The sequence below is a fragment of the Rhinatrema bivittatum genome, chromosome 9, assembly GCF_901001135.1.
Source record: "Rhinatrema bivittatum chromosome 9, aRhiBiv1.1, whole genome shotgun sequence".
Taxonomy (NCBI): Eukaryota; Metazoa; Chordata; class Amphibia; order Gymnophiona; family Rhinatrematidae; genus Rhinatrema; species Rhinatrema bivittatum.
This window is the reverse complement of record NC_042623.1, coordinates 98,788,575-98,804,900: the sequence shown is the minus strand read 5'-3', so window position 1 is coordinate 98,804,900 and position 16,326 is coordinate 98,788,575. Positions and strand designations below refer to the sequence as shown.

Here is a 16,326-nt window from a genome sequence, read left to right as displayed (position 1 = left end):
CTGAGTCAACAAATTTAGCAACAGAGCATGGTTCCTCCGGATATGATGGGGGCTTATCATTTTCCCCTTCCCTAGCCACATGACATTTCTCCCACAAGTCTAAGACTTTCAAATGTTTTTCAGCCTTTTCTCCCTTCTTAATGAATTTTTTATATGTTTACACATCAACACAATTAATGGCCCCTCTAATGTGCCATAACAGAAACCTTACAAGACCATAGATTAGCCCTGGACTTGCTCTTAATGGCACAAGAAGGCCTTTACCACACTCTCCAAACCACTTATGGCCGTCAGTGTTGTGTGGAAATTACAGACCATACCCCTACAATTCCTAACCTGACTAAGCATTTGAACGAATACTACAATCTACCCTCTGACTGGTTAGCTAAGCCAGAATGGTTAAAGTCTTTCCTATCTTTATGGGGAACAGATTAGAAGATGGGGAACAAGGTACTCATGTATTTTATTATAGGATTTGCATGCTGTATTGCAGTAGCTTTTATCATTGTGTGTTTGAAGATAATATTGCAAAGAATTGTAGTTTGCCTTATCTCTGTCACCACTCTCCCCAGTTTGGGATACTGACCAAAGTTATGATACCATTCGTAAAGCTCCCAACTAGTTATCCGTATAAGTGCTTATAGTCTGTAGCATGTAATATGAATTTCTAGCTCTAGCTAAACAGCAAGATCTCATAGAAGGATATTAGGTGAGGAAAGGGTAATTGTGAATTGGAGGGTGAACTCATTTTAGTCTTAGGATAATAAGGGTTTCTTATAATTGCTACCATCATCCTACACATAAGTTGTCTTGGTCCTTTGACCCTTCTCACATAGCTAACCTGAGTGTCGGCATGTTCCTGCTATAGCAAGTACTCACTATCGGTTCAGCCTATGCCTCTTTTGAGATGGAAATCTCATCCCTTAAGGGTCTCAAAAGGGGGAAATGAGGAACAAGGACGGTTGAATTCGATTTCACCTGCTGCAGTAAGCAAAAACAGCTTGGCATGCAGCCTGAAAGTTGTGGTCAGCATTCCAGACAGATCATAATGTAGAGGATGCTGTATATGTGAAACATGGCAGTTAATAATTCTATATATAGCCAGGTATTCTCTAATAAAAATACAGGTTTTGCTGCAATGTGTAATTGCTTCTTTCAAGCATTTTCTTAATATATACTTAATATATGCACCATGTCTCTAGGCATTGAATAAAAAGAAATATATATATATTCTGAGAATCCATGGACTATACTGCTGTATAGCAGGGCAACTTTTGTAGAACGCTGCTAATTTGAAATTAACATGAACCCATGTTACAGTTCACTTAACATTAGACATAATTATAAACTGATTAACTGATGTTAGAAATCACACCTTTGTGGGTGATGACACGCCAGGCTCATACTTAAAATGCATCCTTTTAGAAGTTGCTCATGTCACAAAATGTCACACAGCCACAATGAAAATGTGAAGAGCTCATAAAATTGAAACGAGAGCTTTATTTACAATAGTCTTTCCAGTTTCTCTGTGCTGCAGTATGTATAAAAAAAGTCATGCCACAGTCTAGTGGAAGCAAACAAACAAAAAAAAAAAATAGAAAATGAACTTATAGGAACAATTTATCAAAAGCTGGCAAATGCAGAACACATATCATTCTCTCCTTACAGTAGTGAAGTAGTATTATTTTTAGGCTGCTGTTGTACAGCACTCAAAACATGTTTATGCTTTAGTTGTTAAAAGGCAAGAAAAAAAGAGAGGTTGTTTTATGAGACTCCCTTACAGTAAATATATTCTGCTTCCTATGTATTAATCAGATGTGCAGGTGCTCAATCTTCGCTTTCATTTTCACAGACATTGCAAACCACTGCCAGAAATGAACTGGGGATGGGTGGGGGAAGAGCTTGCTTAATCAGGCAAATTTCCTTACGTTTAAGTTCAGCTATAGCTTATGAGAGGAGATTCGTCCATGCTGAACAAAATATTCAGCCACTGTGCCAGAGAAACATTTGCTAGACCTATTAATCAATGCTTTTTATTTTGTATTTTCCATTTCACTGGCAACCAATATGAACAGCTGATAAAGAGAACAACAGAAAATGTTTTGCTGAAAAACTGATTCCAGTAAAGCATACATGATCAATTGAAGAATGCTGCCTGGAACCTCAAGTAAAAAAGCAGCTGCAGGAGCAATATTAACACAGATTCATACTGTGTTCCAAACACAAACCTATTAAACGACACAGGAAAATCAAAATAGCTCTGTTAACATAGCTGTGATACCTTACATAAATCGGAGGCATTACCTCATCATACCAATATATATTATATATAGATATCTATATATTTATATATATATATGTTTATGTAGCATTCTGCAACTTGTATGGTGTGTTACAAACACAAAACTGTTACAATCAAAAGCCAAAGCTGTTTTAAGAAACTGCAGAAATTTCAGTCTGCAAAATACAAAGCTAAAATTAATGTGTTCCTTTCTCACTTATTAATATTCCAACTAAATCATAAATATTTTAACATATATTATTTTTTTCTGACATTCAAAATTGTAAATTCAATATGGCTGAAATATTGTTAAAAGCTTATATGTACAAAGATTCATTTTTCAATACACAAAGTATTTGGCATAATAATAACAATCATACTGCATACACAAGTTTTCTTTTTTTATACACATAATGGCATATTTTATTAAAACTAGCCAGTTATGTACAAAAATACTTGAACATTTATTGTAGAAAACCTCTTTAGCCAACCTCAACAGTATACACTTGCTGGAACGGTTCCATAGGGAGAATGTAAAAAGTGATTTCCTTCCAGGCAAGCTAGCAAAAACAAAAAGCTCCAAACATTTAGCCAAAATTAATGGAGTAGCTAAAAAGAAAAAAAAAAAAAAAGGACAGTATGTCAAGTGTGTGACTTAAATTACAAAATTAAAGATCATAGGTCTTATGCCACTGAACAAAAGAAACAACCGATATAACATACAAGGTGCTTTCCACTCCCTCATAACCTTGCTTGTGCATTTCATGAATGCTGTGAAATCACAACTCCACCTGGATGTTTTCACTTGCACTACAGTAAAGTGACCTTGCTTTTTGATACTGGAATGGTAATTTTTACAGTCAGGCAACCCAGAGTACTGTGGAACATTATGTTTCTCTCTTATGTGCATACTGAATACTTTTGAATTAGTGCCTTTTGGAATAAAACAAACTTCAAAACAAAAGCCCCCCAAAATGTCCCGCCTCCCAACTTGTAATTGCTTATGCATAGATCTAATCATGCTCGTGCATTTTCTTGATGTTCACCCTCTCACTGATTTTAGCCTTTTAATACAGAATCGTAGTGATTCTTACTGCCTTCCAGGACAAAATTAATTAAAAACCTAAGCATCTTTTGTCATTAACTATGGAAACACATTATTATTAGTGTTCATTAATAAAGCTGCTGGACCAAGTACACCCTTAAAATATATTAATGCACCAGGAAGCATTGGTAAAATACTCTTAAAACACCAAAAATGTCATCTAGTACTGTAAGTAATGTTTCTTAATCTATACACATCAGCTTGAGAGAAATATTTTGCTGGTTTTAGTATCGTAAAATAACTATAACTGAAGCTACTTACTGCAATTCAGCTTGTGAGAACTGCATTTAATCTTTTTTTTTTAATTTTTTATTTTTTTAAGAGATCACCATGGATCATAAACAAAATACAGAACATGATTGCCATTGTGTTCCAGTTTAAAAGCAGTTTTGTTAGAATGTGTGCTAATCTTACCAGTAAAATCAAGAATGTGGTACTAATTATATGACTAGAAATCAAATGTGCGTTGATTTTAATGCTTATTTTTTTTAAGAGTATAAAAAAGGAGCAAAGAATTCTCCTAAATCATAATAAAACTATAAAAAGTCTGTAGCAACATTTCCCCCAGTTTTCAAACTGGAATACTTAAATGGAATTGTATTATTTCTGAATAATTACTGGTATATCTAGGCGCATTACCTTTTGTAATGTGCAACATGGAATTCTTCATTAATTTGTTCAGTTGAACGAAATTTTTTTGTAAACTATTAAAGTGCCTACAGTTACACCACACTTAACCATTTTGTCATCTGCAAGATATTCACTTCATGTTAATGCAAATGCAATGTGTTATAACTGAGAAACTTTTCGAGGAAGAGGTCTAGGTCGGGGTTCAGTCCTTCTGCTTCCGTTTTCCAGATTGGTGGGACGGATGAGCTGGGGCTTGGGTGGAAGTGCTGGTGGGTCAATCGCGATAGGAATGGACAGGCATTGAGGTAGTGGAACTGGACGCCTTAAAGTCCGTTCATACACGCTGTATGGTGGTGGAGTTTTATTGTCTTTCCTCATTGGCTCTTCAGAGATGCTATAGTTTGACATCATCACTGTTTGTTCACTGGCATGATTTTCAAAACCAGATGTTTCTGATATGCTGCATCGGCTCAGGGAAGAGATGCCACTACTGTAACTTCCAGAGAGAACTGGGGAGTTGGTTGCCAGTCCTGCAGGCTGATACTCCACAGGCGATGGAGTGAATGACTGTGCAGAACCCTGTTATGAAAAGAAAAGCAATGATTAGCCACACAATATAAATTATAAAGATTTTGTTTCCAATGGTATTAGAAAAAGAGGTATAACTCTAATTGGATAGCTTTAACTTTACCTATTGAAGTACGAGGGTTTTAAAATATATTTTATTTCAAGCATTTTTTACTATGTTACCCTGTACACTGAATCATGGTTTTGTACACATAGAATATGAAAATTAATACAGACAATGCCACTTCTTTGAAATGAATGCTAAGTAAGAACTTGGTAAATCGCATGATATAAACTTATGGTAAAAATGCAGCTGGCTCAACACATTCAAGATGGTTGACAAGAGGTGCCATGTGGTCATCATCTGTTGACATATTCTATGTTTCTACAAATAAATCTGATGCTCATTCTATATTAGAAACTCATCTCCTGGTGGAAGGAAACACCTTTTTTTTTTAATAAAGTCTAATGCTACCATTAGCTTTTATACTGACAGTATGAGATCTTATAAAAATTAAATGTTCCTTGGATGGAATGCCATGTTATCATTACTATAGTAATACTGCACCCTCTAGTGACACATCTCTGGATCTGCATGGCAGTCCACCCCACCATTATTTACCATTAGCTGGATTTCAACTTCATATTCAAATTCATGACAAAATAAAGTAAAAGTAAACAAAAAATCTTTTTAAAATGCAGTTTTTCCATGGGAAAAAAAGGCACAATATGATCAAAAAATTGAGACACCTATGAAGCCCCTGGAATTACCTTTTTTAGCTTATCGAATAAAGTTTTAGAAATGAAAATTCTATCTAAAATGTAAAGATAATGGTACTTGTAATAAACCATCCTTACTATTAAGCAGGAAATGCATGTAGTACATGTTACATAAATATATGCATATTAATTTTATCATTTTTGGGTAGTTTGTGTATAGTGCTGCTTAATAGAACTACAACAAACTGAGCAACATTTTTTTTTTAAGCAAATATCTTATGTTTAACAACAAGGAAATTATTTAATAAGATACTAGACAAGGCTTACAATTAATAATATGGGCACTGAGATAAAACATGCATTTCCATTACCTACTTTTAACAGCTCCTTTTGGAAGAGCGGTTAAAAATGCACAACCAAAGGAAAAGATGATAACTTGAGAGGATCATGCTTAGCCTTTTAATTAGAAACATGCAGACAGATATTATAATGAAAACTGCTGAAAGCCAAACCATGCATGCTGTGCAACACTGGAGAAATAGAAACAGAAATGCATACTTCCTATACTGTGCATATACAAAGATAGGAAATGCACATTTTCCAACGTTGATGATGAAAATAAAAGACATCTCACAAAAGAATGAGCAAGAATATCACTTTTATAATTCTGGAGGAAAACAAGTTTGCTTACCTGTAAACAGGGTTGTCCATAAACAGCAGCATAAATTATCCATAACGCATGGGTGATGTCATTCGATGGCACTGACACAGAGCCAGTTCTCAGAGCTCAATAAAGACTTTGCTAAGCATGTGCAGGAGTTCCTGCATACACCGCTGCCTCATGAGCCCCCCAGTCTCTTCCAGAAAGAACTTCCAGGGAGGCAGGTATTAAAAATGGCTAATTCAACCTGCTGTCTCAGAGAACCCTGCTTATAGGAAAACAAACTTGTTTTCTCGGTTGACAAGCAGGCATGAATTAGCCATATAATGTGAGGAGTCCCAAGCTGAGGACTGAACTGCAGAAACAATTAAATACAACCTGGCCCCACCAGGTTGTGTGGTCTATTGGATGAACAGGTTGTCGAGAACTGCTTGTCCATTTATCGTCTCTTTGGGACATGCTGTCCAGATAGTAGAGGCCCATGAATAAGTAAACAGACAACCAAGTTGCAGCTTTGCAAGTGTCTTAAATGGAGGTGGCCCTTCAATGAGCTACTGAAGTCACCTTGGCTCTTTCTTGATGAGTCTTGAGAGAATCTATAATCGGTAAGCCTGGCAGGTTGTAAAAGTGTGGTATATAGTCCATTAGCCTTTTAAACAGTTTTAGTTTGGAAATGCCTTTCCCATTTTATCCATTTTCTTGTACCAAAGGACATGAACAGTTGAAAAAGGGCAGGCTCTAGGGCAAACAATGCTCTAGGCAAAAAATGTCATTGGTGCCCTCTCCCTCCATACAGTCTCACCCAATTCTCCTTCTATCCAGGCATTCTATTCCTCTTCCTCCTCCCTCTAAACAATCCTCCTGGCATTCTCCCTCTCCTCCAACCATCCTGTACCCCCTCCTCCTCCAAACATTTTCTCTTCCTCTGTCCCCCACCTCCCCTCCTCTCTCCTTCTAGGCATTCCCTCCTTCCATCTCCCACATCATCTCTCCCTGGTCATTTTTTTGACTCTCCCATCTTCAACGTCTCCCAAACCAACAACTTGTTCAGTTTCTGCAAATTTAGTATAGGCTTCAAGCCTCCTTGAGGATTAAGAAATACTGGGAAAAGAATCCCTAGTCATACTTCTGGGAAAGGACAGGCTTGGTGTTCTGCTGAAGGAGACTCCACCTCCAGATGCAGCTGGGCAGATTGAGAAGAGTCAGAGCTGAAGACTGAAATCCTTTGGGACAGAGGAAGGCAAAAGAAGCATAAGCAGTAGCCACACTCAACAATTTTCAGGACCCAATGGTGACATGCCATAGGAGAAGGTGGGGAAGCAGGTCTCAAGAGCATCTAAAATTGGTCCCAAGCTTAGATTGCATCTGCTGCCTTTTGTGTCTGGTCTTATACTGTAACAAGATGCCCGAATGGGAGGTAGGCAGATCTCGCATAGTACTAAACACAAACACTATGATACAAAATGCGAGATATACAGTAATGAAAATATAGCTTTATTTACAGCACACATACTTCATTTCCTGTGACTATAATACATACCAAATCAGCATCCTGCCACTCATCAGGTCGGGGAACCCCAGTGCGACCGAAAAACAGGAGCACACAGCTTCAACGGGAAAGATCCTGCACCACTCGTCAGTGCACAGGTGAGGTTCCAAGTTCCCACCGGAAGACCCTGAACTTTTATAGGGCTTTGTAAACAAGTGTGTGTACATAGATGAGCCAGCACCTGGGTCTGGGAACCTTTCTGTAGGGCTGCTGGCCAGGCATTCCTCCTCCTGTTGAATCAGGTCCCAGGCACAGACAAGCTACTCTCCCCCACAACCACTTGTGTAAGCCCTGCTGATACAGATTTTTGCTTAAAAAAACAAGTCCCAAGCTAAAAAGTGACAGGACAGCATAATGTTTGTTCTGAGAGCATTTTATTAACCCATCGTATTACATATACCTACTGGGGAGGGGGGGGGGGGTGACTGAACTGTCATAACACCATTGTGTTGAGACAGGGCCTAGACTTTTTGTCTACAAGTATTCCTGGGCACAGAAATTTCCAAAAGACCTATGTATACTTTTTGCTGTTTTAAATTATCTAAGTGCCAAGAATAAGAGTTGTCTATATTTGCATTATTGTGAGACTTTGTTTTTTTTACTGGGCTGATACAATTTAAGAAGAAAAGTGTGGAATCTAGACTGCTTTTGTAATTTTGTAGAAGTAAGGGAAAAAAAAGAATCCCCTCCAATTTTTAGTGGATTATACTAACTCACACTAAGTACTTGTCAAGGAATATTTTGTTTATGGAAGAATTAACTGTTAAAAACCCACCCCCATCTACCCAGCCACCATAGAGCTTGCTCTTCTGATATAGTCCTGCTGGGGTACTTAACTGCAGTAATGTAACAACTGTGGTGCCTCTGTCTTGAGACAACCATCTGGAGGCATAGGTCTTCCCCCATTTGTTCACAACTCTCTTCATTGAAAAATGAGTTAACTCACCTTAAAGATGAAGAATGTGCTACAATAAAAATGGAATTAGCATCTACCAAGGAAACCTGAGTCCATTGTAAACCCTGAAACAAGTGGTTTACGATGGACTCAGGTAGGATAAGACATGTGACCCAAAGACACCCATTCTTCCTAATTAAACACCCATTCTTCCTAATTAAACAGGGCATCCAGAAAACCAGTAATACATGGATTAAAGTGGGGTCTAGTAGGATAAGACCTGTGACACATTTACACTCACTGTCTCAAATGACAGAAGTACAAAATGCCTTTTCTGTTTTGAAAAATGAGGATGCTCTAGCAATGGAGACTGAAGGAAAGGACTGAAAGGAAAGAAAATAGCCAATGCACACAGAAATCCCATAACAGAATCAAAAACCATAACAAAAAGCTCCTTGTGCTGGAAGACACTATCATGAGAGGTACCAATTTGGGAATTCTTTTTGAGGGGCTCACTATAGTTAAATGCCATCTCGGATCCTCAGCTGGTAGAAATGCAAATCAGATAGTCAATGTAATCAAAGAAAGTAAGGAAGCTGAAACTCATATAATCATTCATCTGGGAACCAATGGCCCTGCTAGAAACAGCATCCAAGCAAGATTTTCAGAATCTGGGGAAGCATATTGGGCATATGGCAAAGACTAATGCCTTTTCAGAAATGATACCTGTGCATGGAAAGAGGAAGGACAGTTTAAGCGATATAGATAACTTCAATACATGGCTGAAAAACCTGGTGAAAGGAAGGTGGTTTTGGATACAGTGGGGGCTGGAGCCATGTATGGAACAGTAAAAGGCTCTATGTCAAACAAGGCTTAAATCTGTCTGTGGCAGGAAAAAGGATACGTGAAAAATTCAAAGCATATACCATAAGGCATTTAGACTAGAGAACAGAGGTGACAGAAAGAAAGAAGTTGGAATGTCATCCTTACAACTCCAGGAAGTGGGTAGAGAAATTAACAAAAATCATCTGAATAGGGCAGAAAAGATGTCCAAGAAGAGGGAGAGAAGCTGCAAAGCTTTGAGCACAAATGCTTGTAGTCTTGGCAATAAAATCCCAGATCTGCAAGCCTTAATGGTGGAGGTGGACTTGGGCATTATTGCTGTAACAGATTCTCATGATTGGGATACAGATTCTCATGATTGGGATACAGCCATCCTAGGCTATAACTTATTAAGGAAGGACAGAAAGGAAAGAAAAAGGAGAGGAGCAGCACTCTGTCAAAAACAATATCCTAGCAACTGAATTTCAAGGGACATGGGGCAGAGAAGAAGCATTATGGACTGACCTAAAAACAGATGATGGTGCTTCCAGTTTTACTGGCATAGTCTACAGGCCTCCAACTCAAACAGAAGAATTGTACAGAGATCTAATTGCAGACATCCAAAAGGTGTGAAAGAAGGGAGAAGTATTGCTCATTGGAGATTTTAATTTGCCAGAAATGGATTGAAGTATCCCTTCTGCAGAATCTATAAGTAGAGAGATAGTGGATGCCCTTCAAGGGGCTGAGCTCAAACAAATGGTGATAGAACCCACGAGGAAAGATGTGATCGTCGACCTAGTGCTCACTAATGGGGATAATGTCTCTAATGTCTGAACAGATGCCCACATGAGCACCAGTGATCATCAGATGGTATGGTTTGAGATCACAAACAGGATACAGAGAAGTTGCACGAACACCCAAGATTTGAATTTCAAAAATACAGACTTTGTCAAAATGGGAACATACCTGGAGGAAGAAAAAAGAAGACTGGGAGAAAATGGGTGGGCCAAATTAAAAGGAGCATTTACAAAGGTATCAAATCTCTGTATTAGAAAAGTAAACAAAAGTAGGGGGGAAAGGAAACTGATCTGGTTCTAAAAGGAGATGGTTAAAAAAAAATAAAGGCAAAAAGAACAGTGTTCAAGAAGTATAAAGAATCCCAAAAAGAGGAACACAAGGAATAATATCTGGTGAAACTGAGGGAGTGTGAGACAGTGCCACTAGTGTTCCCCTATTTACCTGTGCAGGACCAGGCTAGGCACCTGGGTCCACCTTAAATGCCTTAAGAAGAGTATGCTCTATTGGAGGGATCCTGCGGGGCAGGTGGGGCTCAGAGGGCATAACCAGAGACTGGGGAATAACAGCTGAGATCCAGGTGGGGATAACCAGACCAGGTACAGGTCTCCAGAAGGAAGGCAGCTCCTGTACCGTAACACTGTCCAAACATTGAGCTGAGACGAAGCAGTACAAACTGTGAGTAGAGAGAGTACACTGTCTGAAGGTAAAGGCAGTCTACTGTTGTGTATATGATTGAAGCTGTGAATAAAGATTATGTTTTAAGAAAGGCTGGAGTCAGACTAAATTTCTGCCTTCAGGCCTGTGGGAATCACTGCTTATTCTCATATATGGTATCATGCATGGGATTTCTTTCTAAAGCTTTGCATAGAAAACCCCCAGCCTCTAAGAAAGTGTCTGTTGGGAGTACAGAAACTTGTGAAGAGGACCTGTGGTTCTAAACATAGTACAGAACATAGGGGGCCTGTGGCTCTAAAACAAAGTACAGAGTGCAGGGGTGCAGAGAACATGGAAGCTTGTGTGAAAGGATGTGGTTCAGAAGCTGCAGTGAAGAACAATTTAAAAAACTCCAAAATTTAGTTTCAGGTAAAGAGGAAACCGTGAGCGGGCCTGGTTGCAGAGACACCCAGGAAGTGGTCGGTTTGTACTGGCTAATGGGAAAAGCCTGGCTGGAGGTAGATAGGGAATTAAAAGTGGTTTAGTTCTTTCTGGTTATACAGGCTTTATTTTTTACCTTTTATTTTGCCTTGAAAAAGAAAAGAGGAAGGAACACTGGTGCAGCAGGGCTTGCTGAACTTGGTGAAGCCCTGGAAAAGCTACCAGAGTGGGCTGTAAGTGTAGTGAATGGAAACAGGGCAAGGCCCTATTCCAGCAAGCAAACTACTCTCTATAGGGAAGGAGTGCAGCCATGTACATCTGCCTGGTAGGAGTTTCCAGCTCTCCAGGGCCAGAGGGAAGAGAGAACCTGAGGCTGGAGGTACGGGTGCTTGAGAGGCAAGCCGAGGCTGGGTTGCCAGAAAGCCCACTTTCAGGTGCCCTGGCGGACAGTGAGATTGATGGGTGCAGACAGTTGCAGAGATAAAGGTGATTGCAGCAGAGATTGACCAGGTGCTCAGTGAGCTCTGGCAATATGCCCTAGGAGGAGAGGCTGCAGTGAGCCCAGAAGGGGGCAGCATTGAGAAGCCAGAGGATGATGCTACAGGTGATCCAGATGAAGACCCTGTAGGGTGCACACAAACACTACCAAGATACTCGAAACACCTCCAGTGACAAGCCCAGAGAAGGGGGCGATGAAGAACCCTGAGAGAAGGGTCACAGAGAGCTCTAGGGAGGGTGATACAAACTTCCCAGGAAGAGGTATTACTGAATAGTCAGTGGGCTGCAGCATTGATCAGCCAGAAGGAGGTGCTACAGGAGGTCCCAAGGAAGACCCTGTAGGGTGCCCAAATACTGCTGGGAGCCGAGAGCCAACTTCCATGAGAAGCCCAAAGAGAGAGGGCATGGAAAGGCAAGTGAGAGATGCCGTGGAGACCCCAGTGAGTAAGGCTGCAGAAGAGTCAGCGACCGGTATGGGTGAGTGGCCAGAGTGTACAGAGAACTCAGGGGGAGGTGCTGCAGTGTACAGATGAGGAAGAGTCCACAGAGAGCCCAGAGGATGGTGCTGTGGAGACTCCAGCAACTGAGAATACAGAAGAGTCTCTACATCAGAAATACAAGTTGCCAGGAAGTGGGCACAGCTGTTTATAGAGGAACCAGCACTTGTGGTTCCCCAGTTGGTCCATAAAGCTCCATCGGGGTGAAATTCAAAACCGGAGCCAGCAAAAGACTTAATTAAAGGACTGGGGATGACTACTGCATGAATGGCACACTGGATGGTGGTCATGATGCTGTTGAGGGTAACCCTTGCTGTAGTTACACGATGTTAGGTTCCATATTAGAAACTATCACCCAGGAAAAAGATCTAGGCATCATAGTGGATAATACTTTAAAATTGTCGGCTCAGTGTGCTACAGCAGTCAAAAAAGCAAACAGAATGTTAGGAATTATTAGGAAGGGAACGGTTAATAAAATGTCATAATGCCTCTGTATCGCTCCATGATGAGACCGCACCTTGAATACTGTGTACAATTCTGGTCGCTGCATCTCAAAAAAGATATAGTTGCAATGGAGAAGGTACAGAGAAGGGCAACCAAAATGATAAAGGGGATGGAACAGCTCCCTTATGAGGAAAGGGTGAAGAAGTTAGGACTTTTCAGCTTGGAGAAGAGACGGTTGAGGGGGGATATGATAGAGGTCTTTAAGATCATGAGAGATCGAGTAGTTGTAAATCAGTTATCTATACTTTCGGATAATAGGACTAGGGGGCATTCCATGAAGTTAGCAAGTAGCACATTTAAGACTAATCGGAGAAAATTCTTTTTCACTCAACGCACAATTAAGCTCTGGAATTTGTTGCCAGAGGATGTGATTAGTGCAGTTAGTGTAGTTGGGTTCAAAAAAGGTTTGGATAGGTTTTTGGAGGAGAAGTCCATTTATCAAGTTTACTTAAGGAATAGCCTCTGCTATTAATTGCATCAGTAGCATGGGATCTTCTTGGTGTTTGGGTGATTGCCAGGTTCTTGTGACCTGGTTTGGCCTCTGTTGGAAACAGGATGCTGGGCTTGATGGACCCTTGGTCTGACCCAGCATGGCAATTTCTTATGTTCTTAAGTGGGTGAGCATGTCACTACATAGTAACATAGTAATGACGGCAGAAAAAGACCAAAGTGGTCCACTTAGTCTGCCCAGCAAGCTTCCCAAGGTAGTAACTGCCGCTCTGTGCAGGTTACCCCCATGTGTCTCTTAAGGGTAGTAACTGCCGCTCCGAGCAGGTTACCCCCATGTTTCTCTTAAGGGTAGTAACTGCCGCTCTGTGCAGGTTACCCCCATGTGTCTCTTAAGGGTAGTAACTGCCACGCTGTGCAGGTTACCCCCATGTGTCTCTTAAGGGTAGTAACTGCCGCTCTGTGCCAGTTTAGCTTTTTTATTTATTCTCATCCTCTAGCCTTTTAGGGATCCACAGGACTCCCATTCCCAAGCGGGGGAAGTCAGAGGAAAGGGAATGGGATGTGGGAATCACTGCTCGTTCCCACAGGGAGACAAAGAAAGAAATTAGGAAAGCAAAAGGTCAAGTGGAAGAAAAAATTGCCAAAGAGGTAAAGCATGGTGACAAAATATTGTTCACATACTATATCAGAGAAAGGTGATATAGTGAAGTGGTATAATGAAATTGAAAGGTGACAAGGAGCAATATGTAAAGAGAGATGATGAAATAGCAGAAATATTAAATAAATACTTCAATTTGGGGTTCATTAAAGAAGACTCTGGAGAAGGACCACTGTTGGTTGATAGATAAGGGGTGGGGTAGACGTAACTCCTTTTACAGAAGAGAATGTATGGGAAAAATGAAAGTGGACAAGGCATGGGACCAGATGAGGTAGATCCTAGAAAACTAAGGGAGCTCAGAGATGTTCTGGCGGATCCATTGAAAGACATATTTAATAGATACTTGGAAATGAGAATAGTGCTGCGAGATTGGAGAAGAGTGGTTGTGGTCCTGCTGAACAAGAATGGTAGCAGAGAGGAGACTGGAAACTACAGGCCAGTTAGCCTCACCTTGGTTGTGAAAAATTGATGGAGACTCTGCTGAAGGAAAGGATAGTGAATGATCTACAAACTGGTAGGTTGCGGAATCTGAGGCAGCATGGATTCACTAGGGGAAGGTCCTATCAAATCTGATTGATGTTTTTAATTGGGTGACTAGAGAATTGGATCAAGAAAGAGTGCTTGATGTGATCTTCTTGGATTTAAGCAAAGCTTTTGATATGGTCCCATAGGAGGCTTGTGAATAAAATGAGAAGTTTGGGAGTGGGCACAAAGGTGGTAGAGTGAATTACAAACTGGTTGACTGACAGGAAACAGCATGTAATGGTAAATGGAACCAACTCTGAGGAGAGAAATTTATTAAGTGCAGTGCCACAGGGATTGGTTTTGGAACCGGTTCTGTTCAATATCTTTGTTAGCGACATTGCAGATGGGATAGAAGGTAAAGTTTGTCTATTTGTGGATGATGCGAAGATCTGAAAGAGTGGACACGCCTGAATGAGTGATTTAAGAAAGCTTGTAGGGATTCACTGTTAAGAAGGACAAAGTCATGCTTTTGGGGTTTGGTAATCCAAAAGAGCTGCATGTAATGGGAAGTGGAAGACTAATGTGCACAGACTAGGAGAGGGGACTTTGGGGTAATAGTGTCTGTCTTTCTGAAGGCTGTAAAGCATTATGCAAGGCGATAGCTAAAGCCAGAAGAATGCTGGGGTGCATAGAGAGAGGAATAACCAGCAAGCAAAAGGAAGTGAAAATGCTCTTGTACAAGACCTTGGTGAGACCTCACCTGGAGAACTGTGTTCAGTTATGGAGCCCCTATCTTAAAAAGGATATAGACAGGATGGAAGCAGTCCAGAGAAAAGTGACTAAAATGGTGTGGGGTCTGTTCAGTAGACTTATACAGAAAGACTGAAGGATCTGAATTCATATACTCTGGAAGACAGAAAGTGCAGGGGAGATATGATACAGTTCTTCAGATACCTGAAATGTTTTAAAGATGCATGAATTTCAAACCTTTTCCATTGGAAAGGAACCTAGGGATCACAAAATGGAACTCCAGGGGGGATGATTCAGAACCAACATCAGAAAATATTTCTTCATGGAGAGAGTGGTGGATGCCTGGAATGCCCTTCTGGAGGTGGTGATGGCGATGAAAACAGCAAACAAAATCAAAAGGGCATGGTATGAACACTATGGAGTCCTATAGGTTAGAGGGTCCAAATGTAGAAAAGAGTGCATGGGGTAACCTGCATGGAGCAGTAGTTAATACCAATATCCAATATCCAATATCCATAACCAAATAATACCAATATCCAATATCCAATATCCATAACCAAATGACCCTTGATGGTTTTGACGCAACTGTAACATCACTCTCTGCTTTGATAACAAGAGCAGGGGAGAAAGGGGAATTGGATTCAGACAACACCGGGCCACGACTTTTGTGGGATACTGATATGCAGACGATAAGGTAAAAGGATCATCTCCTCGCTCACACACAAGGCTGGGCACACCCTCGACCTCATTTTCATTAACTCCTGTATCCACTCTCCTTTCCCCACCTCTTGCACCCCTGTACCCTGGTCAGACCACTCACTTGTTGAGGCTCTCCTATCCATAAATACCCCCCACCCGCAACCCCCCTCCCAGCAACTCCTTTACCTTCAGAAAACCATGCCCTGCTGAGGATCTAGCTTCTGCTCTCTCAGAATCCCTTAACAAAATTGACTGCTCCGCCCCTAAAGCCACCCTGAGCTCATGGACTAACCTCACTGATAATACAGCAAACAAACTATGTCCTCTTACTACCCGTAACCAACACCCTGCACAAAAAATAAAAAAACCTTGGTACACCACAGAACTACTCCAAATGAAAACAACCTCAGACAGAGAGAGAATATGGCCCCACCCCACAACATGCATGCTGCCATATACAAGTCTAACCTGCACGCCTACAGACTATACTAAAAACTAAACACGACCACTATACCTCCAAGATACATGAGTACAAGTACAATCCCAAAGCCCTGTTCTCCTATGGTGCAGCCCTTACCAAGTCATCCCCACCTCCCATCTCTGACAACGAAGCCAGTAACAAATGTGAGGAACTCACCCTTTTTCCACAAAAAAATAGAGAACATCCTCCTCCGTTTCCCCA

General features: G+C 40.7%; 1 protein-coding gene across 5 annotated transcripts in view; it reads right to left on the bottom strand.

The window, feature by feature from the left end:
* Window positions 1-1,480: 1,480 nt before the first annotated feature.
* The window catches only part of DOCK4 (dedicator of cytokinesis 4), a 939,215-nt gene continuing 924,369 nt past the window's right edge, over window positions 1,481-16,326 (bottom strand). For 4 of the 5 annotated variants that reach the window (XM_029615609.1, XM_029615610.1, XM_029615612.1 and 1 more), the window contains one exon: window positions 1,481-4,595. In XM_029615609.1, the coding sequence (XP_029471469.1) occupies window positions 4,176-4,595 (420 nt within the window). In that variant the 3' untranslated portion in view covers window positions 1,481-4,175. The remainder of the gene's footprint in view (window positions 4,596-16,326) is intronic. The other variant, XM_029615608.1, reaches the window with a different exon arrangement.